General features: G+C 49.5%; 1 protein-coding gene across 2 annotated transcripts in view; it reads right to left on the bottom strand.

The window, feature by feature from the left end:
* MIDN (midnolin) overlaps positions 1-23,053 on the bottom strand; it is a 47,219-nt gene extending 24,166 nt beyond the window's left edge. The window contains exons 1-4 of one of the 2 annotated variants that reach the window (XM_079960755.1): positions 22,627-23,053; positions 9,222-9,447; positions 6,741-6,828; positions 5,616-5,678 (exon numbers count right to left, since the gene is read on the bottom strand). In XM_079960755.1, coding sequence (XP_079816881.1) covers positions 5,616-5,678; positions 6,741-6,828; positions 9,222-9,439 — 369 coding nt within the window. In that variant the 5' untranslated portion in view covers positions 9,440-9,447; positions 22,627-23,053. Of the gene's footprint in view, positions 1-5,615; positions 5,679-6,740; positions 6,829-9,221; positions 9,448-9,855; positions 9,996-22,626 lie in introns of those variants that run through there. The other variant, XM_079960756.1, reaches the window with a different exon arrangement.
* Positions 23,054-24,052: the final 999 nt, after the last annotated feature.

The following is a 24,052-nucleotide window of genomic DNA, read 5'->3' on the forward strand; positions in this document are numbered from 1 at the left end:
CACGGCCACGCTCCATGGGTGGGGCGGGCGGGCAGCTGGCGCCCTCCCTGAGAGGAGGGTGGCAGGCATCACTGGAGGGGCGGCCCACAGACTTCCTTGACCACCCCACCCCTTGCAAAGCAAATAAACACACACAAAAAACAACAATCAACGTCAAGGAGGAACAGGAAATTTAGCAAAGCGTTGCTCAGTCCAAACCAGCCTTTCTCAACCTGTGTGTTGTTGAACTACGACTCCCATCGCCCCTAGCTAGCTAGCAAGGCCAGATCTCAGGGATGATGGGAGTTGTAGTCCAACAACATCTCCCTCACCAAAAATGGTGCCCATCCTCAAAACCAAAACGCAACCCAAGAGAGGTTATGATTTTCGGCCGAGCAAACCCACACAGACTTGTAAAAGCGGAGATTCTCAGCAGGGTAATAATACTACTACTAGGTTCTGGGTTCGAATCCCTACCGTAGCTGTCAACTTACGGATTTGAAAATAAGGGACCAGCAGCCTCAAAAATAAGGGATCAGCAGCCAAAATAAGGGATCAACAATTACTTTGATAAAATACATATTTTGTTGCGTGCAAATGGCTTTAGGTCCATTAATTACCATATAGCATATATTCAACACACAAAAACAGCAACAATTTGTTGTTGACAAAGGACAGCTGGACATAGAAAGGGCCCCATTATCTTCAGTAGCTTATTTAAGGGACATCATCAATAAGGGACAGCAGCGGGACACGGCGCTGGGATAAGGGACTGTCCCGCCAAATAAGGGACGCTTGACAGCTATGATCCCCACTTGGTCATGGAGCTGAATGGGTGACCTCAGGGCAGGCGTTGGCTATCTCGGTCCGGCCGACCTCGCAGGCAATTCATCGAGGGCGGGGAACCCGTGGGAGACAGGGGTTCAAACCCCACCCCCTGCAATTGACCCCCTCCAGCCTAATCTACCTCGCAGGTTTGTTGTGGAGGGAAAGCTGCTTTGGAGAACGCCGCAACAGTAATTAAATAAAACACACCCACCCGTCTCTCGACGAACGGAAGCGAGAGATTTCAGCCACCCGCCCTGCAGCCAGATCTCAGGAAAGGGCGTCAGATCTTTCGTAAGACCCAGCCCAAACATTCGAGGAAGCAGATTTTTCTGCTCTTAGCAGAAAGAAGACGGGGCAGCCGTTTGAGGCGAGCAGAACAGTCGCAGGATGAATGAGAGGTGGGGCTTCCTGGTTTTGTCTCTCTGTTCCCCACCCCAAGTAAATACCCGGACAGTAACTGGGCGTTCCCTTCTGTGGAAAAGCTAGGCAAAGAAGAGGTTTGCTAGGGGGAGTGGGGGAGAACAGAGGTCCCCCCCCCCCCGGCCATTTCCCTGTCCTAGGAAGAACACAGAAGCAGTTTGGTGCCTTGAGCTTGCTTGGTTTCCTCTTCCCTCCCCAACTCTCTTTCCTCTCGTGTGTGTGTGTGTTTTTAAATAATATTCATAAAGATTGCAAGCCTTCAGGGGCAGAGCTTGCCATATAGATAGAGATATTTAGATATACTGTATTTTCTGGCGTACAAGGCTACATTTTAACCCAGGAAAATCTTCTCAAAAGTCGGGGGTCGTCTTATACGCCGGCTACAGCAGCAGCAGCTCCGGCAGCAACTCCCCACCAAAGTATAAAACGACTGCAAATTAAATCAGAGGACCCCAAGTTCTCTAGATGAAGCAGAAATACGCTTGAAAATTGGCCCCAGAAGCCCCCGGCCACTGGGAAGTGGAGCAGATTTCTGAGCCGGACTGGAGACTGGTTTTTTTAAATTTTTATTTGGTGTGCGTTGGAAGAGGTGTAGTCTTATACGGCGAGTATATCCCAAACTTTATTTTAACTGGGAAAGTTGGGGGGTCGTCTTATACGCCCAGTCGTCTTATATGCCGGAAAATACGGTATATACATGCACATACACACATATACAGGGGACATGTGACAGATTCTAGGGAGCTTTATTACTTATTAAATTTCTTTACGGCCCCATAGATCTCACGAGCGGTTCACAACATTAAAAACAACGCAACATTTCACAACACGAAGATGGCGATGAATAATATTGATTTACTAAACAGAGAATGAATATTTACGAAGAGAGATGCACGAAATGGTAATTTTCGCGGTTGCAAAGTTGTTTTAAAAAGTTGTGCTTTAAGCCTGGGGCCTTAGGAGGGTTCCCTCCCTGCGAGAAGTGAGGTTACAGGGAACCAGACACAGGGCCTTCTCGGTGGTGGCGCCTGCCCTGTGGAACGCAGTCCTGTCAGATGTCAAGGAAATAAACCACCACCTGACTTTTAGGAGACATCTGAAGGCAGTTTAAGGCAGTTTTTAACGTTTTGTCGTGTTTTTAATATTCTGTTGGGAGCCGCCCAGAGTAGCTGGGGAAACCCAGCCAGACCCAGCATGCAAATAAAATAAAATAAAATAAATAATGTGCACTAAATGCCTACAAGATTACAAGTAGTGCAGGCTCGAAATTAAAGGGAAAGCATGGGGCTGGCCAGGATTCTGCGCCAAAACTACTGGGCCTGATTCAGCACAGACGTCGTGACACAACTAAGACGCATTCCCTTCAATGTACAAGAACTTCAAAATAAATGCCAGGCCAGCATCAAAACTTCAGAGGAGGCCAAGGGCAAGCCTTTAAACCCAGCCACCCTCCGCCCCCCCAACCCCCCCATACATTTTTTTGCTACCAAGAGAAACGTCTCCGCAAAGAGGAAGGAATGTGGGTTTAGCAGCAGCCAGAATAATCAAAGCCAGACTCATCAGAAACAGATGGCTGGCTGCCACTCGGCTCAGCTCCCCCCCACCACAAAAAATGCATGCATTCTTGGCGTGAACCCCCCCCCCCGCCATCAATAGGCCAACCCCCCCTCAAATCCCACCCTTGCCTCTTCCCGAGGCTCCTACTCCCATGGGGGCTGGGAGAGAAGGAGAGAGCACAGCAATTTTGATTTAAATTCCCCACCCCTCTCTTCTCTATATAATGCTCAGAGTGTGGGGTGGAGGGGGGAGAGAGGAAGGAGAAATTGGACTCTTTCAACCCCCCCTTGCTGCTACTCTGCACCCCAAATCTCTCCCCCCCGCAGCCAGCCAAAAGCCTCTCTGCGCTTGGGCAGGAGACAAAATAATAATAATAATTAAGTGGCCGTCCTACAACATTGCCCTAGTATACATTCATTTTTTAAAAAAATAAACGTGGGCCTAGTTTTTTTAAGGGGTGCAGGTGGCGCTGTGGGTTAAACCACAGAGCCTAGGGCTTGCCGATCAGAAGGTCGGCGGTTCGAATCCCCGCAATGACGGGGTGAGCTCCCGTTGCTCGGTCCCTGCTCCTGCCAACCTAGCAGTTCGAAAGCATGTCAAAGTGCAAGTAGATAAATAGGTACCGCTCCAGCGGGAAGGTAAGCGGCGTTTCCGTGCGCTGCTCTGGTTCGCCAGAAGCGGCTTAGTCCTGCTGGCCACACACCCGGAAGCTGTACGCCGGCTCCCTCGGCCAGTAAAGCGAGATGAGCACCGCAACCCCAGAGTCGGTCACAATGGACCTAACGGTCAGGGGTCCCTTTACCTTTAGTTTTTTTAAACCCTGGGAACCACGTAGTAAATTCGAGGCGCCTTAGAAGTGATATAAATGCTCTGGTGAATCTGGCATTGGGGAATAATTGCAAACAACCAAAAAAACCACCCCAAACTGGGTGAATACTACAAGTTGTGAGTCTATTGAAATTAAATGGCAGGTTTGCTATTGTGAGAATGCTTCTTTTTACTTATTGGGGCTGCGGGGGGGGGGGGACAGGACGACTGGAAAGGCGCTCGCACCTTAATTTTAAATCACATTATCAAAATGCACGTTTTGATCACACGAGGATTAGAAAGACAATCGGTTTTCATCCAGCTATGTTGGACTCAGAGTGGGCTGCCCCCACCCCCGGAATTAATGGACACCCCCCCAGTTCACCTTGTCCATTAACTTCAACGGGACCACAGCCATTTTAGGAATCGGTGCCTGCTTGGTTTCCTCTTCCCTCCCCAATGCTTTTTCCTTTTGTGATGCGTTTTAAATTGCGGCTGGTTCTGTTCGTTCATTCCTGTGGCTAGCAGACTAATGGCGAGGGACAAAGCCAGAGATATGAAATGGACCAGGACTCATTTAGGTAATTTAGAACGCCATGAGCCATGTGCAATGTTAGCCCTACTCAGAGTAGACCTATAGCTGAGAGACCCTCATCCCGCTGCCTTTCTCCTCTATCCTTGAAGGATTACCAACCCAAATCAGTGTCTTCCTTGAAGACTCCTAAAATATAATTAATAATAATAATAATGATAACCCTGGCTTGCCAAGGGTCCTGAACCCCCCAGCTCTGAAAGCTCATTGTGATGTGGGAGACAAATCCACTCCTTTAATAGTCACAAGTTTCCCTTACAGGATTCAGTTAAATCCATCAAAAGGCTAGGCTTTCCGTTCTGGGTTGGAGCGAGCCCCACTGCAACACCTCCCTCTACCCCCTTCTGCCCTCCCTCCACCAGATCAGGCGAAAATAAAACGAAAATTCAGATTTGGTGCAATTCATCCAGAGCCTCGAAAAGCCCATAGAGATGAAAGAGGAAGTGGGAAAGAGCAGCACTCTTTCGTACTTCCTCCTTCAGCTCTATGGCCTTTAAGCCTCGCAAAAAAACGAGATCATACAAAGCAGACACTCAACCTTCTCAAGTCCCATCACTCTACATTTAAAGCAGTCATGGTGCACCAAGAATCCTGGGAAACGTAGTTTCAGGGTGCTGAGAGTTCTTAGGCGCCGTCCTGTTCCCACCAGAGAACTGCAATTCTCAGAGTTCCCCGACAAAGGGGGATGGACTGTTTAACCACCTTGGGAATTGCAGCGCTCTCTCAGCACCCTTAAACTATAACTCCCAGGATTTTCTGGGGGAGTGACTGCTTTAAAGTGTTGAGATACTGCTTTAATAATAATAATAACAATATTTTTTTATTTGTATCCCGTCCTCCCCGGCCAAAGCTGGCTAACAACAGATAAAAATAGTGCATAAAATATGCACATTAAAGGTTATTAAGGAGATGCAACTTAACAAGGAATAAATTAAGACCCTCACGGAGGGGAGGGAAGTAAGATAAATGGGCCACAATTGTCTAACCGATGTATTAAAGATACGTCGAATGCATAAATAAAATAAAATACACGCGGGACCAAAGATGTCCTGGACCACAGGCGATTGGGGAAAAGAAAAGGAGATGTAGAATTCACCTACAAAATTAACCGCACTAAAGTTCCCAAGTCAATACGGTGGCGATCAAGGAAGTGATCCGAAAGGAAAGAAGGAAACTTTACCCAAAGGCAGAAGCGGAGCTCATTTTTCTTTTGAAATCCTTCTTTTAAATACAGGGGGATCCTAATTTTAGGAAAACCAGGCATTTCCAGATCTGGAGGTCACCAGGGCTGAGACAGCTTGCCACTGACCAAGCCCTGTAGGCCTCGCAGGGCGATTTCAGGCAATGCAACAAAATAAGGTCTTTGGGAGAAATTTTCACAGACACACACACACACACACACACACACATCCCGAGCCGAAGGTGTCCTTACCTGAGTTTCTGTTAAGCTTTCCAACGCTTGCATTACGGACTGCTCCGGTCTGGATGCTTGCGACTGTAGGTGGGTTTTTTTGGGGAGAAACAAGGAAAATAAGATAAATCTCTTTTTCCAAAAATCGACACTTTGCCTAGTCCAGTATATCTGAAGGAGCGTCTCCACCCCCATCATTCTACCCAGAGACTGAGGTCCAGCTCCGAGGGCCTTCTGGCGGTTCCCTCGCTGCGAGAAGCCAAGTTACAGGGAACCAGGCAGAGGGCCTTCTCGGTGGTGGCACCGGCCCTGTGGAACACCCTCCCACCAGATGTCAAAGAGAACAACAATTACCAGACTTTTAGAAGACATCTGAAGGCAGCCCTGTTTAGGGAAGCTTTTAATGTTTGATGTATTACAGTATTTTCATTTTTTGGGGGGGAAGCCGCCCAGAGTGACTGGGGAAGCCCAGCCAGATGGGCGGGGTATAAATAATAAATTATTATTATTATTATTATAATATTATTATTAGTCGCCTACAGAGCATTCCAAATCGGCCAAAAGGAAAAGAGCCTAAGGGGAGGCTAACTTAACCCCCCACCGTGGGCTGCCCTTGAGTGACCCGTTCACTTGCAGAGGGGCTCCAACAATTAAATTAAAGGTTAGGGAACCTTTTACTAGCCGGGGGACTAATGGGCCCAGGGCCAATCTTCCGGGGGCCGCATGGCAGAGGTGTGCAGGGCCAGACAAAAAAAGTAGGCAGAATTTTACTAGTTTCTGCAGAGTTTGGGTGGTGGTCTGCCAGGGATTCTTTTAGCTGTGATTCCTTAGAGCAGGCATAGGCAAACTTGGCCCTCCAAATGTTTTGGGACTACAACTCCCATCATCCCTAGCTCACAGGAGCAGTGGTGAGGGACGATGGGAGTTGTAGTCCCAAAACATCTGGTGGGCCGAGTTTGCCTGCCTTAGAGGATGACTAAGGCATCCATCGTCATACTCAATGTCTTCTGACGACGCCTCCCATAATCATTGGCCATTCACACACACCCAGTTGAAGCGGATGGGAGTTATAGTTCAAAGCACCCGGCAGGCGCCACATCTTGGCTCCTCCTGATGCTGGGGAGATAATAAATGAAACTTATTTACCATTAAGCCAGTTTCCACCGTTGGCACCAGAGTCAACTTGCTCCCGTCTCCAACGCCCAGATCTTGAAGTTTGCCCGAATTAAGTCGACTAAAAGGATATTTTTTTTTGGGGGGGGGGAGAGAAAGAGAGAGGGGGGGGTAAAGCATTGTTACTTAAAAAAAACAAAACAAATGGTAATTAAATTGCTTTCAGAGCACAGAACCTCTCATCTTTTCAGAATTTGCTTTTTTTGGGAATGGGGAGTGTCTTCCTTTAGCCTCTCCCCTTTCCGCTCCTTTTATGTAAACACAATATAATAAGTCAGTCTCTCCCCCCACCCCCCCGCCCACCCCAGACACAGGGCAGCTGGTATTCCGCAGTCATCCGTCAAGCAACTATCTCTTTGCACAAACCCACTCTGCCAGACGATTTCAGCGACAGATCTGGGTAGATTATTTTATCCATTCATTCATTGCAAAAAAACCAAACCAAACCCCATTGTATCTGAAGAGAGAAATGGCCATATTTTTCCAAGGGGAGAGACAGCAAGCGATACATTTATGGTTGTAAAAAGGGGGGCTCCCCCCCCCACATTATATTGCAAGGCCCAGTACCTAAGGGGGGAAATATAGAATAAAATGACATTACTGTTCCCTTTGAGTGGGGGGCACCTGATTTTTAACTTTGGACTGTCCCCTATTTTTACCTAGAAGGGAGAACATAAAAATGATTTTTTTGGGAGATTTATGCTTTAAAAAAATAATAAAAAGCAGATCAGACAGGGGGTGGGAGGGAAGATAGACAAATCTGGGTGGGGGTGGGAGATTGCCTTCCCCCCCTCAAGGGCTCCTCATATAAAGGCAAGGTTTCCTTGCATCTTAGGAACTGATCTGCCTTTCAGTACCCTAACAAAGCTGAGATTTTGTTAAACAAAGGGAGAGAGAGGAGGGGGAGGGGGAGGAGGAGAGACGCCCCCCCCCAGCCTGGCCCTTATAAGCTACTGTTGCAATTAGAGTTCCACAAATCCTCTGTATAATTACAAATAAATAAATTTGAAAAAAATGGGAATACAATGTTTCGGATTCCCTGCAACGTAGGGCTGCTCAAATATTGATTGATTTATTTTTAAGCAGGTACGGTTTGCAGAGAGACGGAGTATATTGTGGGGGGGGGGCGCGTCCTGCAATTCCAAGAATCAACCTTCGGAACAAAGGACAGGAGGGAGACAGCCAGGCCAGGATTTTTTTGGGGGGGCAGGTAGATTTGGGGGCCACATTGAGAATTTCCATCTATGCCCCAGACAAACCCTTTTGTGGGAACCCCAAAAAAGAGGCCAGGGTGGATTTTTTTTGGGGGGGGGAATAGGTATGAATAATATACCCCCCCTGGAAAAAAACCAGCCATCCCATGCAAGGACCCACATAAATATTCTCACCAAATATCTCAAATTTTAAGTGGGCGATTTCAGAGTGGTTTTTCGAGACCCCCTCCCCGTTCATAAACAGGGAGAGAAATGGAAGTGGGGGCTATTTGGGGACAATAAGTATTTTAGGGACACACCAAATCTAGGCTGAAGGAATCTCTTTTATAAACACACCCCTTTTACACATCCTAGTCTGGTGCTATCCAAGGAACCCGACAATATATATACATTCTAGGCAAATATGCACCAACACGTATGAAAAGACAGGTTTATAGCAGGGATATATAAAAAGGGGGAGGGTCACGAGTGTGTCATGCGTGTGAACACGGGTGCAAACACACCCACCCCACAAAAGCAAGCAGACACGATTTTTATTTTTATTTTTTGGCCCCTCCTGGGTCAAAATCCAGCCATTGCAAGGAACGGACCCAAGTCTGCAACTCGCTTCCACTCATTTCAACGGGTCTACTCTGAGCGCGATCCGCTACACTTTCCTGCCCTTCTAAAAAAGTTGCACGGCGAAGCTTCCCGGCTGAGCTTACTCCCGAGTAGACCATTTCTCACCCACCCCAAACCCTCACACACAGAGATCCCACCAGGCCCTGTTTGCTCTGGGATTAAGCCCTCTTGGATACAGCTGCGGAAGCCTACTCCCGAGTAGAACAACGCCTCGGGGTCCGGGATGCAAGTCGAAAAGCGAGGCGCTGGAGCCCAAGCTCTCATCCGGATCTGACCCTGAGCAATTAAAGGGGCGCGCAGCTTCCTCAAGCCCATTCCTTCCAATAGGTCTACTCCCGTGTAGAGCTCGTACACCCCCCCAACCGAACGCAGCGAACTCGGGCACATCCCTTTCCACGGGTCTCCTCCCGAGCAGGGTTCACAACCACCCACTGACACGGAGACGCTCCGTTAGCGTCAGTGGGTCTACTCCCGAGTAAAACTTCGCAGGCTGCGAGCTCCCGATTTAAACCTAGCTCCTCTACACGGGTATTCGGGATGGGGAGGAAGAAAGTAAAAGGAAGGGGGGAATTAGCAATATAATACACACACACACACACACGCGTACACGTGTAATTACCTTTCTTTGTGCAGCAGCGCCAGCCTCTCCCGCGGGACCTTCAGCCTCTGGGACAACCGCCGCTTCAGACCTTCCACCGTCTCTTCCACGGGCACAGACAGCTCATACCGGGCCCCGGTGGTCGTGTGAACGAGCACATTCATGGACGGCTCGCTCTGAACGGCTTCGCAGGCTGGAGGCCCCCGGCTGCAGCTCCTGGGGGTGGGTTGGTGGTCCATTCGATTACCTAGAGTTTTTTTTGGGGGGGGGGGTTGGGGAAGAAAAGGAGACGCGGATCAGACAAAAGGAGCGCTTCCCGCGAGAAACCGGAGCGACTCCGCTTCGAGCGTTCACACGACGCCGGAGTCAATCCAAATGCAAGCTTTACAGACGTCCTCCTCTCCGTTCTCTCTTTCTCTCTCTCCCCCCCCCCCCACGCCGCCGCTCGCGTGCAAAGATCGCGTAGGGAGCCGACGTCCTTTGTCCTCCTCCCCCCAAAACTCACGCTCCCTCCCACTTAAAAGACAATGGGAAAGCGACTTTGTAAAAAAAAAACACGCGCACAAAAAAAACCCCCAAAGCTGTCTCCTGGTTGAAATATAGTTTAAAAGGTTTTTTAAAATATATATATATATTTAAATTATTTCCTCCCCACCTGAGGCTCGAACCCGCGGCCACACAGACGGAGCAGCGAAGCAGCCGCCGCCGCCAGGGCTGCTGCTGCTGCTGCTGCTCCCGAGGTCTGGCGTGAAACTAACCAGCGCAGAAGAAAGGAGGAAGAGATAAAAAAGAGGGGAAGAGCCAGAATGAGAAAGAGAGAGAGGAAGGGAGGGGGGCGGGGCGGCGCCGAAGAGCGAAAGTTATAATGTATCAACGTTCCAAACGGGGGCGGAGCCTCTCTCCCCTCCCCATTCATTCTTTTCTCCTGCTCTCTCTCTCCCCCACCCCAGCCAATCCCAGCCCTCCGAACGCCCAGACGCCACCGCGGAGGGCCAATGGCGACCGGCGGGCGGCTCTCCCCCACGTGGAAAGGGAGACCGGATGCTCCGCGCAGACCAGCGCCATCGAGCCATAGGGGGAGGGGCCAAGATGGAGTTTTTTTTTTTACCCCCCTTCTCCGCCCACACGCCTTTTTTGGGGGGGAGGGGTAAGAGCCGGCCCCCGTATTTCCTCCCCCACCCCGGTCTTTTTTTATTATTATTATTAAAGGGCCATTCATAATATATTCTTCCTACAACAAAGAACGTTACAGTATTAAAGAATGAGACGTGTGTGAGATCGATTGTAGTGTGTGTGTGTGTGTGTGTGTGTTTATATATATATAGATAGATATAGATATAAAAATAGAAATATATATATATATATATATATATACATAAATATATATATACAGATATATACACACACATAAATATATATGTATTTAGATATATATGTATATATCTATAAATATTTTTATACACACACACACATATATGGATTTATAGATAGATTATGTTGTTGTTGTTGTCGTTTAGTCGTGTCCGGCTTTTTATAGCAAAATTCAAGCTTAAACTGAAGAAAGTAGGGCTGGTAAGATACAATCCAAATCAAATCCCTTATGAATAGATAGATTATATAGAAGCCCAAATGGGGAGGATGTTAATTGCAAGGAGACTGGAGGGTTGGTCTTTTTTGTCCTAATTAATGTTTTTTTTTTAAAAAAAGAAAAATAGTGGGTTTTTCTTTTTTTTAAAGGGAAGGTTTGGAGCCCTGAGACGCACAAAGAGCATCAGAGGAAGAGTGGTATATAAATGTAATAAGTGATGATGATAAATTAATAATAACAATAAGTCATGATAATAACATACAATTTACAATAGGAATATTGTATCCAGTTTTTAAAGGTTTAGGATAGCTTTTCTTGCGTACGACCAGTCCAATACATATTACTATGTTATTATCAGTTTGTTTGTTACTGTTATTAACAATACTGTTTGTACATCGCTAATTGGACCAAATTGGGATGTGGGTGGCGCTGTGGGTTAAACCACAGAGCCCAGGGCTTGCCGATCAGAAGGTCGGCGGTTCGAATCCCCGCAATGACGGGGTGAGCTCCCGTTGCTCGGTCCCTGCTCCTGCCAACCTAGCAGTTTGAAAGCATGTCCAAAGCGCAAGTAGATAAATAGGTACCGCTCCGGCGGGAAGGTAAACGGCGTTTCCGTGCGCTGCTCTGGTTCGCCAGAAGTGGCTTAGTCATGCTGGCCACATGACCCGGAAGCTGAACGCCGGCTCCCTTGGCCAATAAAGCGAGATGAGCGCCGCAACCCCAGAGTCGGCCATGACTGGACCTAATGATCAGGGTCCCTTTACCTTTACCTTAATGCAAAGCACAGCGTCCACCTCAAAAGAATTTGTGGCTTGAAATGCGGCTAAAATCCACACTTGGCCGAATTTTGCAATGCAATTCTCCGACAAAAAACTGCATACATCGCGGGAAGGCGTGTGTGTGTGAGATGAGCGCCACAACCCCAGAGTCGGTCATGACTGGACCTAGTGGTCAGGGGTCCCTTTACCTAAGAGGCAAAGGGGCACCTGGGAGTGCTGGAGATACCTTTACCTTTAATTGGACCAAGAGCCTCACAAAGAGGTGTAAAAAGGTAAAGGTAAAGGTACCCCTGCCCATACGGGCCAGTCTTGACAGACTCTGGGGTTGTGCGCCCATCTCACTTAAGAGGCCAGGGGCCAGCGCTGTCCGGAGACACTTCCGGGTCACGTGGCCAGCGTGACATCGCTGCTCTGGCGAGCCAGAGCCGCACACGGAAACGCCGTTTACCTTCCCGCCGGTAAGCGGTCCCTATTTATCTACTTGCACCCGGAGGTGCTTTCGAACTGCTAGGTTGGCAGGCGCTGGGACCGAGCAGCGGGAGTGCACCCCGCCGCAGGGATTCGAACCGCCGACCTTTCGATCGGCAAGTCCTAGGCGCTGAGGCTTTAACCCACAGCGCCACCTGCGTCCCCACAAAGAGGTGTATGAGGTATCAAAAGACAAAACGGTATCTGTATCACAAAGCACAAACTCAAATCACTGAAAATTATGAACCAAGTACAGTGGTACCTCGGGTTACAGACGCTTCAGGTTACAGACTCCGCTAACCCAGAAATAGTACCTCGGGTTAAGAACTTTGCTTCAGGATGAGAACAGAAATCGCGCGGCGGCAGCAGGAGGCCCCATTAGCTAAAGTGGTGCTTCAGGTTAAGAATAGTTTCAGGTTAAGAACGGACCTCCAGAACGAATTAAGTATTTAACCCGAGGTACCACTGTACGTCTGACTATTATTATTATTATTATTATTATTATTATTATTATTATTTACCACCCGACATCTGTAAATCTCAGGGCAGTTCGCAACATAAAATAGGACTCACTCCGCAGGGATATATCAAAGCAAAATACTAGAAAGTTAATCCTATAGGCATGGTCACTACAGAATGGCCCCAACTGAACTGGTCAGCTGGTCAGGGTGTGGTTTCATCTGAATGGGAGTGGCTTACCAGCACCTTCACAGAAATAAACCCAGCAGGGACTAGGTACTTGGAAACTCAAAAACTGGAAATATAATTCTCCTTTATTTATTTCTTGTAAACAGGCATTATTTATTGTCTTGATTTATGAAGACGGTGATAATTTAAATTATGAGAGTTGTTTTAAAGTGCTTATTATTATTATTATTATTATTATTAGGGAATGCTTTCCCTGTCCCATTCATTTGGGGGAGGAGAAAGTTTGCGTTTTCACAGGGTAACTTGAAATTCTTCACATGCCTTCCGCATTTGAGCAAGGGGTATTTATAATTAGGTTTTTTTCAGGAGACATCTGGCGAGGAAAACTCAAAACTGACTCCCCTCCTTTTCATGTCTTCCCATTTCTGTCTATCCAGACTGATAGAGCCTTGCAAAATATTTCCTTGCTCACTGACCCACCCACCCCAAACTCCCCTATCAAGGTCTTGCCCCTGAGACCTGTCCTGAATGAGTATTCGCTGATTAACAGTGCCTCTGAGCACGCACAGAGTTTGTTCTGCTAAACCTCTTGTGCAAATACACAGAAGTCCAGAAGGGGAAAACCAGCTTCCTGGTTGTATCCAGACAAACCCAATCTCTACTCGTTATTAATTAACCCCAAATTAATCCCCTGCGACAAAATAATACAACAGCCCTGTACTGCAGTCCTCCCTGCTTTTGCAGAATTAATAATCAGAAATAAATACATCTGTGCCCCACAGAACTGTAGCGTCCCACAACCACTTTTTAAAAGTAGAGCTATATCATGGGACGCGGGTGGCGCTGTGGGTTAAACCACAGAGCCTAGGACTTGCCAATCAGAAGGTCGGCGGTTCAAATCCCCGCGACGGGGTGAGCTCCCGTTGCTCGGTCCCTGCTCCTGTCCACCTAGCAGTTCGAAAGCATGTCAAGTGCAAGTAGATAAATAGGCACCACTGCAGCGGGAAGGTAAACGGCGTTTCCGTGCGCTGCTCTGGTTCGCCAGAAGCGGCTTAGTCCTGCTGGCCCCATGACCCGGAAGCTGTACGCCGGCTCCCTCGGCCAGTAAAGCGAGATGAGCACCGCAACCCCAGAGTCGGCCACGACTGGACCTAATGGTCAGGGCTCCCTTTACCTATATCATGTTAGGTTATAGCTGGAATAAACCCAATGGAAATTTATGTACCTCCATGGTCCAAATTAATGGCCTACTCTGGTTAAAAATGGGTTGGATACAACCTTAAGGTGAAAACTCTCTTTTCAGGACATGCATCTAGCAAGCTAGAGGCCTGAGCTCCCTTGTGGAAGCACTGTGAAAATATGATAAACAAAGAATGTATTGGTGCATGCGCAGAGTGCCGCAGAAACAGGGACATAGAAGGCAGGCTGTTGGTCTATCAAGTTCAGTTTTGTCTACTAAACCCGTCTAGGGTTTCCAGGAAGGAAACTGCAGATGGGAGGGACTCAACCTCTAATAATAATAATAATAATAATAATAATAATAATAATAATAATAATAATTTTTATACCCCATCCATCCAGCAGGTTCTCTACCAATGATTCCCCTCTTGCAATGTTGGGGTAGGAAATGTCTACGTGTGCAATTCGGCAGAACATTATTATTATTATTATTATTATTATTATTATTATTATTATTAAAACAACTTTATAAGGTAGGTTAGGAGCAGAGAGATACAGAGAGGCAGGCAGGCAGGCAGCAGAACTGGCCCAAAGTCACTCCATGAGCTTCCTGGCTAAACAGGGGTACAAATTCAGTTCTCCGGTTCCCATCTAACACTCTAACCACTAGGCGACGTTGCCTTGCTGCACAGGCCGGGCTGTCAGAGCCAGGAGCCGGCGCTGTTATTCCCTGATGCTGAGAGGGGTTGTTGCCTTCATCCCGTCACTGCTACGATTCCAAACGGCACCCTCGAGTCTTTATAGGATTTGTGGGAGGGAACCCAGAGGTCATCCATCCTGACCCACCGCTGGCTGGGGGTAAAATTAATCCAGCAGGAGGTTCCTTCTGAATCTACTTGCACCATCGAGGCCCCACACAGACAATCGTGAGCTGAATGAACCAACGCCCAGACTCCTTATAAAGCAGTTTCTTGAGACTTGAGAGGTACGTTCCAAAAGTTTCTAGTCCTTTTGAGAGTTAGATCTGCAAATTCACTGAACGTAGCAAAGGGGATACCTAAGATTTGTGGCGGAAAGAAGATGGCGTTTCTAGAATAAACTACCGAGGGAGATGCGTTAACTGCCTAGCCGATAATGCAATATTAATCAACAAGCAAAATTCTATATTAGATGTACTTCTTGGGTGGGTTGCAGCCAGTGTTTAAGCCGTACGCAAAATGGGCCCGCTGAAATTCACAAGCGTGGCTTACTGAGGTCCATTCATTTCAGTGGGTTTACTCCGAGTAGAAGATAGCTGGCTAGAAATTATACGGATCGATGCATTCTCAATGTGGATAATTTATTATTATTATTATTATTATTATTATTATTATTATTATTATTTTGCTGCAGATTGGGTGACGAGGATTGAGTACAGCAATAGATTTTGGGTCTGGGATGAAACATCTGGGTTATAACAGATGCTTGCAATCCTGCGTCTATTTACTCAGAATTAAGTCCCAGCGGTGATTATTCTCAAGTCCTTTACCAAATGAGAGGAGCAGGAGGGCCTGAAAAAACCCTGTCCATAATTTAAACCGTAAATTAGCTAAGTGGTTAGGGCTAACGGCTAGGGAAAATCACTCTGTACGTCCTCAGAGGCACTCTCGACCAGCCAGAACACTGCTGCAAGGGACTGGTTGATGGAGGCGGGTGTGAATTGTTGGTAGACCTAGCTAATATTTCGCTTGTGGGTTTGGGGTGTTTTATCACCAGTGTGATAAAAGGGACGCGGGTGGCGCTGTGGGTTAAACCACAGAGCCTAGGACTTGCCAATCAGAAGGTCGGCGGTTCGAATCCCCGCAACGTAGTGAGCTCCCGTTGCTCAGTCCCAGCTCCTGCCCACCTAGCAGTTCGAAAGCACGTCAAAGTGCAAGTAGATAAATAGGTACCGCTCTGGCGGGAAGGTAAACGGTGTTTCCGTGCTCTGCTCTGGTTCGCCAGAAATGGCTTAGTCCTGCTGGCCACATGACCCGGAAGCTGTACGCCGGCTCCCTCGGCCAATAAAGCGAGATGAGCACCGCAACCCCAGAGTTGGCCACAACTGGACCTAATGGTCAGGGGAAATGTAGTGTGCGTCTTATGGAGCGAATGCAGGCTGCGCAGCTATCCCAGAAGCCAGAACAGCAAGAGGGATTGCTGCTTTCACTGCACAGTGATCCCTCTTGCTGTTCTGGCTTCTGAGATTCAGACAATTTTTTTTTCTTGCTTTCCTCCTCCAAAAACTAGGTGCGCATTGTGGTCTGGTGCGTCTTATAGAGCAAAAAATAAGGTATTTGCGGGGACTGTTTAAAATGTTGCGATAATCACTTTAAACGCAGAGGGCAGATGGGCCCTGGGGGTCTTAGATAAAACGCCAGCCCCCCCTCCAGCTCTGCAGACACCCAGGATAGCGTAAGAAAACTGAAACAAAGCAGAACAAAAATTCCTTCCAGTAGCACCTTAAAAGTAAAGGTAAAGGGACCCCTGACCATTAGGTCCAGTCGTAGGCGACTCTGGGGTTGCGGTGCTCATCTCGCTTTACTGGCCGAGGGAGCCGGCGTACAGCTCATGTGGCCAACAGGACTAAGCCGCTTTTGGCGAACCAGAGCAGCGCACGGAAACGCCGTTTACATTCCCGCCGGAGCAGTACCTATTTATCTACTTGCTTTCGAACTGCTAGGTTGGCAGGAGCAGGGACCAAGCAACGGGCGCTCACCCTGTCATTGTGGGGATACGAACCGCCGACCTTCTGATCAGCAAGTCCTAGGCTCTGTGGTTTAACCCACAGCGCCACCCGCGTCCCCGAAGTAGCACCTTAGAGACCAACTAAGTTTGTTATTGGCATGAGCTTTCCTGCACATGCACACCTCTTAAGAAAACTGAGTTGGAGTGATCTAGAGACAAGGGGAACAATTTTACCAGCAGGGGGAATATTATTCCCTGGAACGGTGGGTTTTGGTGGGAGAGGATAACGCAAGCACAAGATGACGAGGAACCCCTACGAAGCCGTGTCATCTATAATCTGACACCCACAGGTTTAAAATCTGGGGTCCTTTGAGGTCGTGACGCACAGTGATGGAGAGGTTTTGGGGTTTTTTCCCCCAACGCCTCCTCCTTCTTCTTTTCGGGAAGCTTATGAAGCTGCTGAAGGGTGGCCCGATCCTGTCCGTGCTGAGCAAAGCCCCTTTGGGTCCTGAACGTGCTTCTTCCGGCAAGGAGCTTATTCCGCTCAGTTGTCTTATTGTCAGCCAAAACAGAACGGGGACTGGCTCTGGATTGAGCCAGCAAAACAAGGGCACCCCCTTGTGGGGAAAGGGGAGATTTAAAAGCCCCAGGAACAATAGGTGCATTGGGGGGGGGTTTAAGGCATATTTGGGGGAGGAGTGGCCGGGCCAAAGGGCTGAAATCCCCTCTTCGGTGGTGAACTGCCTGGGGTGATCCCAGAATTTTTTTTTAAAGGGGGGGCTATATGTCAACTTAAGAGAGTTTCGTAAGCAAAACGGTACATCTTTGATGCAGATTTCTTTTTAAAAATAATGTTCCTTCCCCCACTCCCTTTTGACGTGTTTTTCAGAGGGAGGTAGATTTTTTAAAGATCCAAAATACCCAAGTCATATATCTAATTCTTACTCGCGGGTTTAAATTGACGGGCATGGCTGGTTTAAGTCCTTTAATTTCAATGGGCCTAACTCTGCGTATTGATGGGACGCGGGTGGCGCTGTGGGTTAAACCACAGAGCCTAGGACTTGCCGATCAGAAGGTCGGCGGATCGAATCCCCGCAATGATGGGGTGAGCTCCCGTTGCTCAGTCCCTGCTCCTGCCAACCTAGCAGTTCGAAAGCACGTCAAAGCGCAAGTAGATCAATAGGCACCGCTCCGGCGGGAAGGCAAACGGCGTTTCCGTGCGCTGCTCTGGTTCGCCAGAAGCGGCTCAGTCATGCTGGCCACATGACCCGGAAGCTGTACGCCGCCTTGGCCAATAAAGCGAGATGAGCGCTGCAACCCCAGATTGGTCACGACTGGACCTAATGGTCAGGGGTCCCTTTACCTTTACCTTTAACTCTGCGTATTGGGGTTTAACACGTAGCGAGTGCCCTTTCAGGAAAAGGCTTGCAAGGGGTTTGGGAGCAAGGGATGCTCACCTACCCAAATAAATCTACGCCTGAATATGTCACAGGGGCTTGGCTCTCTTCAGTCCAAAGCAGGCTCAGCCGGGTGAAAGGAAAAGGGCCTGGAAACGATGCCTTATGAGGAACGGCTAAGGGAGCTGGGCATGTTTAGCCTGGAGAAGAGGAGGTTAAGGGGTGATATGATAGCCATGTTCAAATATATAAAAGGATGTCACATAGAGGAGGGAGAAAGGTTGTTTTCTGCTGCTCCAGAGAAGCGGACACAGAGCAATGGTTCCAAACTACAAGAAAGAAGATTCCACCTAAACATTAGGAAGAACTTCCTGACAGTAAGAGCTGTTTGACAGTGGAATTTGCTGCCCAGGAGTGTGGTGGAGTCTCCTTCTTTGGAGGTCTTTAAGCAGAGGCTTGACAACCATATGTCAGGAGTGCTCTGATGGTGTTTCCTGCTTGGCAGGGGGTTGGACTCGATGGCCCTTGTGGTCTCTTCCAACTCTTTGATTCTATGATTCTATGTGCAGAGTGCAGTTTGCTGCTGAGGAAAGGCATTGCAGAGAGATTCCCAAACAAAGGCCCTTGCCCTGTGCACTTTAAGCACCCGACCCCCCCCCCACAAAGAATTCTGGGAACTGTAGCTTGCTCCGCCACCGAGCCTCAATCCCCAGCGCCCTGGAACTACAGTTCCCACAATTCTTTGTGTGGCAGGCGCTTTAAATGGGCGCTGAATGTGCTTTAAATGTGGGGTGCAGATCTGCAAGGCAGGCCAGAGAGAGAGAGAGAGATCCTTTCTCGGCAAAATAAAGGGAAGCAGGAGAATTATGGGATGCACACGGCCACCGCTGGAAGGCGTGGAAAAAGCTAAGCGGAAAACACAGGCGCCTGGAAATGCCACCCCTCTCCCCATGGGAAAGTGCTTTTTTACGCACGGTCCTACCTCGCAGGAACAGAAGGCTACCGGGTGAGGAAGACCTCCTAGCCATTCTAGAGACCCTCCCTTGGCCCCCAACTTTGGCCCAGTAAGCCTGAGGTCCTAGCAGACTGCGAGTGCCACACTCAACGTACTTGGAAGATTGGCACTTATTTGGCCTAAGAGCAAGCTTCTGGGTCACACCGGGCTCTTTGTCCTTCTCTGACGAGGAGTCCCCAGCCACCCGGAAGCTTGCGACGCCTGGCAAAAGGGGGCCATGCCAGCCCCACCTTTGCCAGCAGCGCGAACGACCTTCCGCGAAATGCAATAGCGCCGCTGCGGCTTTCGCCCCCCCCCCCCCGACGCTCAAGGTGTGCACAGGTCCGAAAGCGGTGAGGCAGGAGAGTGCCCCGTGCCGTACTCCTCAACAACCTCTGCTAACCGCACAGGGCGTTTCAGGGGAAAAAAGAAAATAAAACGAACCCGATTGCCCGAATGACACATTCTTGGCTCGCCCACTCGCCTCCTTTCTTAACCAAAGGCGCAGGGAAAGATTTATGCGATACTTCCCACCTCCAGAAGTCCTCAGAGCGAAGAGATCCCAGCCCCCAGCATCTCCTCTTTCTCCCACAGAGGTTATTAGATAAGGGATTACTCTGGCTTATTTCAGCAGGGAAAGGAAACCCGGTGCCTCAGTGGAACAGGTGTGTGCAATGGGCGCAGCAGGCTCGCGAAAGAGGCAATCGCAGTGGTTGCCTGGAACAACGGAGAGCCATTGCGGTGTGGTGGTTAGGCTCGGAGAGACCAGGGTTTGAATCCTTGCTCAGCCACGGAGCTGAGGGGCTTGGGGTGGGGGCAGCCGCTGCCTCTCAGCCTGACCCACCTCACAGAGATCAAATGAGCGCTAGGACCTGGGAGAGAGACCCTCACCCAGCCATGAAATTCACTGGGTCACCTTGGTGGCTTTGCCACTGCCTCTCAGCCCTGACCTACCTCACAGGGTTGTTTTTGGGGATTAAATGAGGAGGGGAAGAACTAGGTGCTCTACCTTGAGAAGAAGGTAAAGGGACCCCTGACCTTTAGGTCCAGTCGTGGCCGACTCTGGGGTTGTGGCGCTCATCTCGCTTTACTGGCCGAGGGAGCCGGTGTACAGCTTCCTGGTCATGTGGCCAGCAGGACTAAGCCGCTTCTGGCGAACCAGAGCAGCACACGGAAACGCCGTTGACCTTCCCGCCGGACTGGTACCTATTTATCTACTTGTGCTTTGACGTGCTTTCGAACTGCTAGGTTGGCAGGAGCAGGGACCGAGCAACGGGAGCTCACCCCGTGGATTCGAACCGCCGACCTTCTGATCGGCAAGTCCTAGGCTCTGTGGTTTAAGCCACAGCGCCACCCGCGTCACCTTGAGAAAGGTGCCGTATAAATGCAATGAATAAAAATAAGAAATAAAGTCTGGAAAACAACACACACACACACACACACACACACACACACACACACAGGGCCAAGGCTATTCTCCACTACTATCCAAACAAAGGTCTAGTTTTCTTGCAAGCTTCTGAATACAAACAGACTGCATTTGGCCGGGAGCAAACAATGGTGGTTCTCATGCGGCTGGGGTTCAAAGTGCAAGGTGCTTAGGTCAGCCACTGGGACATATGAGCCCAGGTACCCCCTCTTGGAAGCGGCGCCCTCGAGGCATAAGGGCGGCGGGGGGGGTCTTGTGTCCTTGGAAGGCTAAAGTAGACCCCCCCCCTTTGATCGGGTTATGGAAATACGGGGTGGGAAGAGGAAGAGGGCGGGGGAACGGGAGAGCAGATGAATGGGCAGCGTTAACAATGCGAGCGGGTGGGAGACGCACGGAGAGGAATATCTACGTGGGCAGAATACATTTCAGGGTGTGGGTCTTCTGTGTGGTTTGTGTGGCTCCTCCGCCTCCCCAGTTTTTGGCAAAGCAAATATCCGCCCCCCCCCCCCTCAAACCCCACAGCTGAATCGAGCAATGTCTTGAAAAATAAGCCAGTTAGATTACGGACTAGAGTTTCCAAATCTTAATTTTTCCCCCCAAAAGTGGTTTTCTTTCCCTTCGCGTTTCATGGATTTAAGGCACAAATTTGCTTTCCATTTCCGTAGATGGACAGAGAAGTCCATGGAAAGACAAGAGGAGAGAGGCGGTGTTATAACAAACCACCCTCTCCCTCCCCCCCCCCCAAAAATGAAGAAAACACCCACCCACACAAACCCAAAAATTGTTTAAATAATTTTGCAGTTTTGCAGCTTCCTGAGAAACACCCGTGTGTGTGTGTGAATTAAGCCTCTAGCCCTCAAGGAATGAAGCTTAGGCTGGGCTGTGTTGGGAAAGCTAAAGAGCAAACAATTCTCTCTTTTTCGGCACCCCCGACAGAAACATCAGACCTGGACGATTATTATTTTTCTCGCCGCCCCCCCTCCAATAAAATCCCAAATGGTTTTGGTCTCTCATGACCACAAGGCTCTCTGCATCTGCACTTAAACAGGATAAATGTATGCTGAACATTATATATATACTGTATATATATATATTCTAGTGGTGTGTACGGGGGGGGGTTTAATCTTGTTTGGGCGAAGGGGGCCACCCGCACCCCACCCCGGAATGTGGCTGCGTCTCTTATCCACAAGAACAGAAGATTATTCTTGAGGAGTCCTTGGCTCGCTCTCCTCTCTCTCTAACACGGCAAGGGCGGGTAGGAGGGGGGGGGGGAAACTCGGATGCAAAAGAAAGGAGCTTTTGATGAATGGTGTGAGTCTCCTCCTCCCCCCCCGCCCTCCGCAAGAGCCCCCTCTCCAAAAAAATAACATGGTATCCTTCAGAGAGCCTTCCCGATAACCCGGTGAAATTTCTTTATAAAGGGGGGGGGGGGCAGAGAGAGAGAGAGAGAGAGAGAGAGAGAAAATGCAAAGATCCATTGGCTGCTAGTTCGTGGGACTTCAGGAGGCCCGATCTGAGGCGCTTTTCCCGCTTACTCGGGAGTAAGCTCCACGGCGGCGCGCGCTTTGCAAGCTTACTCAGTGAAGCAAGTCTCATGGGTTACGTGTGTGTGTGAATTGACGCTCTCTCTGTGTGCTTGTAAGGCAGACGTGTGTGTGTGTGTGTGTGTGTGAGAGAGAGAGAGAGAGAGAGAGAGAGAGAGAGAGAGAGAGAGAGAGACCCGTGTGCGCACGACACAGACGTGCGTTCGTGTACAATAGACCCGCGTGAGTCTGTCTGTTCGATAGACCAGTGCGTGCGTAAAAACGCACAGCCGCAGTGGCAATTGGAACTCAAACGCTTGACGGATTTTTCTTGGTGGAAAGACTGGTTCTGATTTCTGCCTGCCTGCCCCCACCCCCCTACCCCTTCTCCTCACAGAAGCCCCAGCGACGACATGGAAAATGTCAAAGGGATCTTCTGAAATGTGATCCACGGAAAGGAGGTTTGAGCGAGGCCAGACGTTTCCCTGGGAACTCTTTTGTCTAGCCGGTTTGGAGAGGAGCCCCTAGGAAAGCATTTCCCTTCGAGATGGGGGTGGGAATGGGTGGGGGAAGGAACTGCCGAAGCGGCGCAGGATTCGACCCCGGAGGAGCAAGAGCCAGGCACGGACGGGCCCCACCGCTCGGGTGTGGGGCGTGGGGAAAAGGATCTGCTTACAAGAGAACCCAAACCGCGTCGGGCCATAAAGGGACTCACCAAAATCCGCCAGGAGACGCCGCCTTCTCCGCCGAATCGCTCCCGAAAACGAAATAAAAAACCCTTTCAGGAAATTTCTCCCCAAAGCGGAAAATTGTATCCTTTGTCTCCAGACGGGTTGGCAGGTCCTCACGTGGCGGGGAAACCCTTCGGGAGAAGAAAAGATCCTTTCTTGCGGATGTGGCAAGGGAAAAAGAAAAAAAAAAAAAAAGCACAAGGTGAATCTCGCCCCTTCAAAGAGGGAGGAAAAATATGTATGTAATCCTTCTCCAGAGGCGTCGTCCGCTTTGTCTGTGGTGCTCAGCCGAGGCTCTCGCTCCTTCCAGCCAGCAGCGCTGCGGTTTTGCGTTGGTTTCTTTTTTTATTAAATGAAATGTTCGGGAGGTGCGCGAAAAGTTTTTATCCCACACAGAACCCAAGGGCTGACAGTCACATTATGCTGGGTGGGGCTTGGGAGAGGGAGGAGGAGGAGGGAGGGAGGAGGAGGAAAGAATGAGAGAGAGGGAAAAAGAGCCCTGCTGAGCATTGCAGACTCAGCAAAGGGATTTGCACACTGGCGCTGACGCAACACTGAGCATAGACGGCCGCTTGCCAGACTTTGGCTGCCACTCTCGATCTCTCCCTCTCCCTCCCTCTCTCTTTCTGGGCCAGTTGCCCGTGGCGGCCGCTCCATGCTTCCCACTCGGCGTCCTGCCACAGGCCCCCAAACCAGACAACCTTACGAGTTGCAAGGAATCTCCAAAGGTCATCCAGCCCAACCCTGTGCAATGCCATTAAGTCCAGTTGTGGCCGACTCTGGGGTTGCGGCGCTCATCTCGCTTTACTGGCCGAGGGAGCTGGCGTACAGCTTCTGGGTCATGTGGCCAGCAGGACTAAGCCGCTTCTGGCGAACCAGAGCAGTGCACGGAAACGCCATTTACCTTCCCGCCGGAGCGGTACCTATTGATCTACTTGCACTTGGACGTGCCATCGAACTGCTAGGTTGGCAGGAGCAGGGACCGAGCAACGGGAGCTCACCCCGTCGTCGCAGGGATTCGAACCGCCGACCTTCCGATCGGCAAGTCCTAGGCTCTGTGGTTTAACCCACAGCGCCACCCGCATCCCTTATATGCAATGCAGTTATGTGCAATGCAGGAGCTAAAGAATCTCTCTCTGTCCACACAACCTCTGTTGTCCAATGAAGGATAGCTCTCTGCCTTTCAAGGGAGTCTGTTCCACCGCTGAGTGGCTCTTATGGGAATCTCATTTGTTGTCAGAATCCATCGGTTTGGGTCCTCCCCTCTGGAGCGGCAGAAAAATAGTTTGGCTCCATCTCCCATGTGACAACAGCCTTTCAGATATGCTATCGCCTCTTCTCCAGGCTAAACATACCCAACCCAGATATTGCAGTTCCTCTGTCCCCCATTCCACCCCATAATAATAATAA

This window comes from Podarcis cretensis, assembly GCF_951804945.1.
Source record: "Podarcis cretensis genome assembly, chromosome: 18".
NCBI lineage: Eukaryota > Metazoa > Chordata > Lepidosauria > Squamata > Lacertidae > Podarcis > Podarcis cretensis.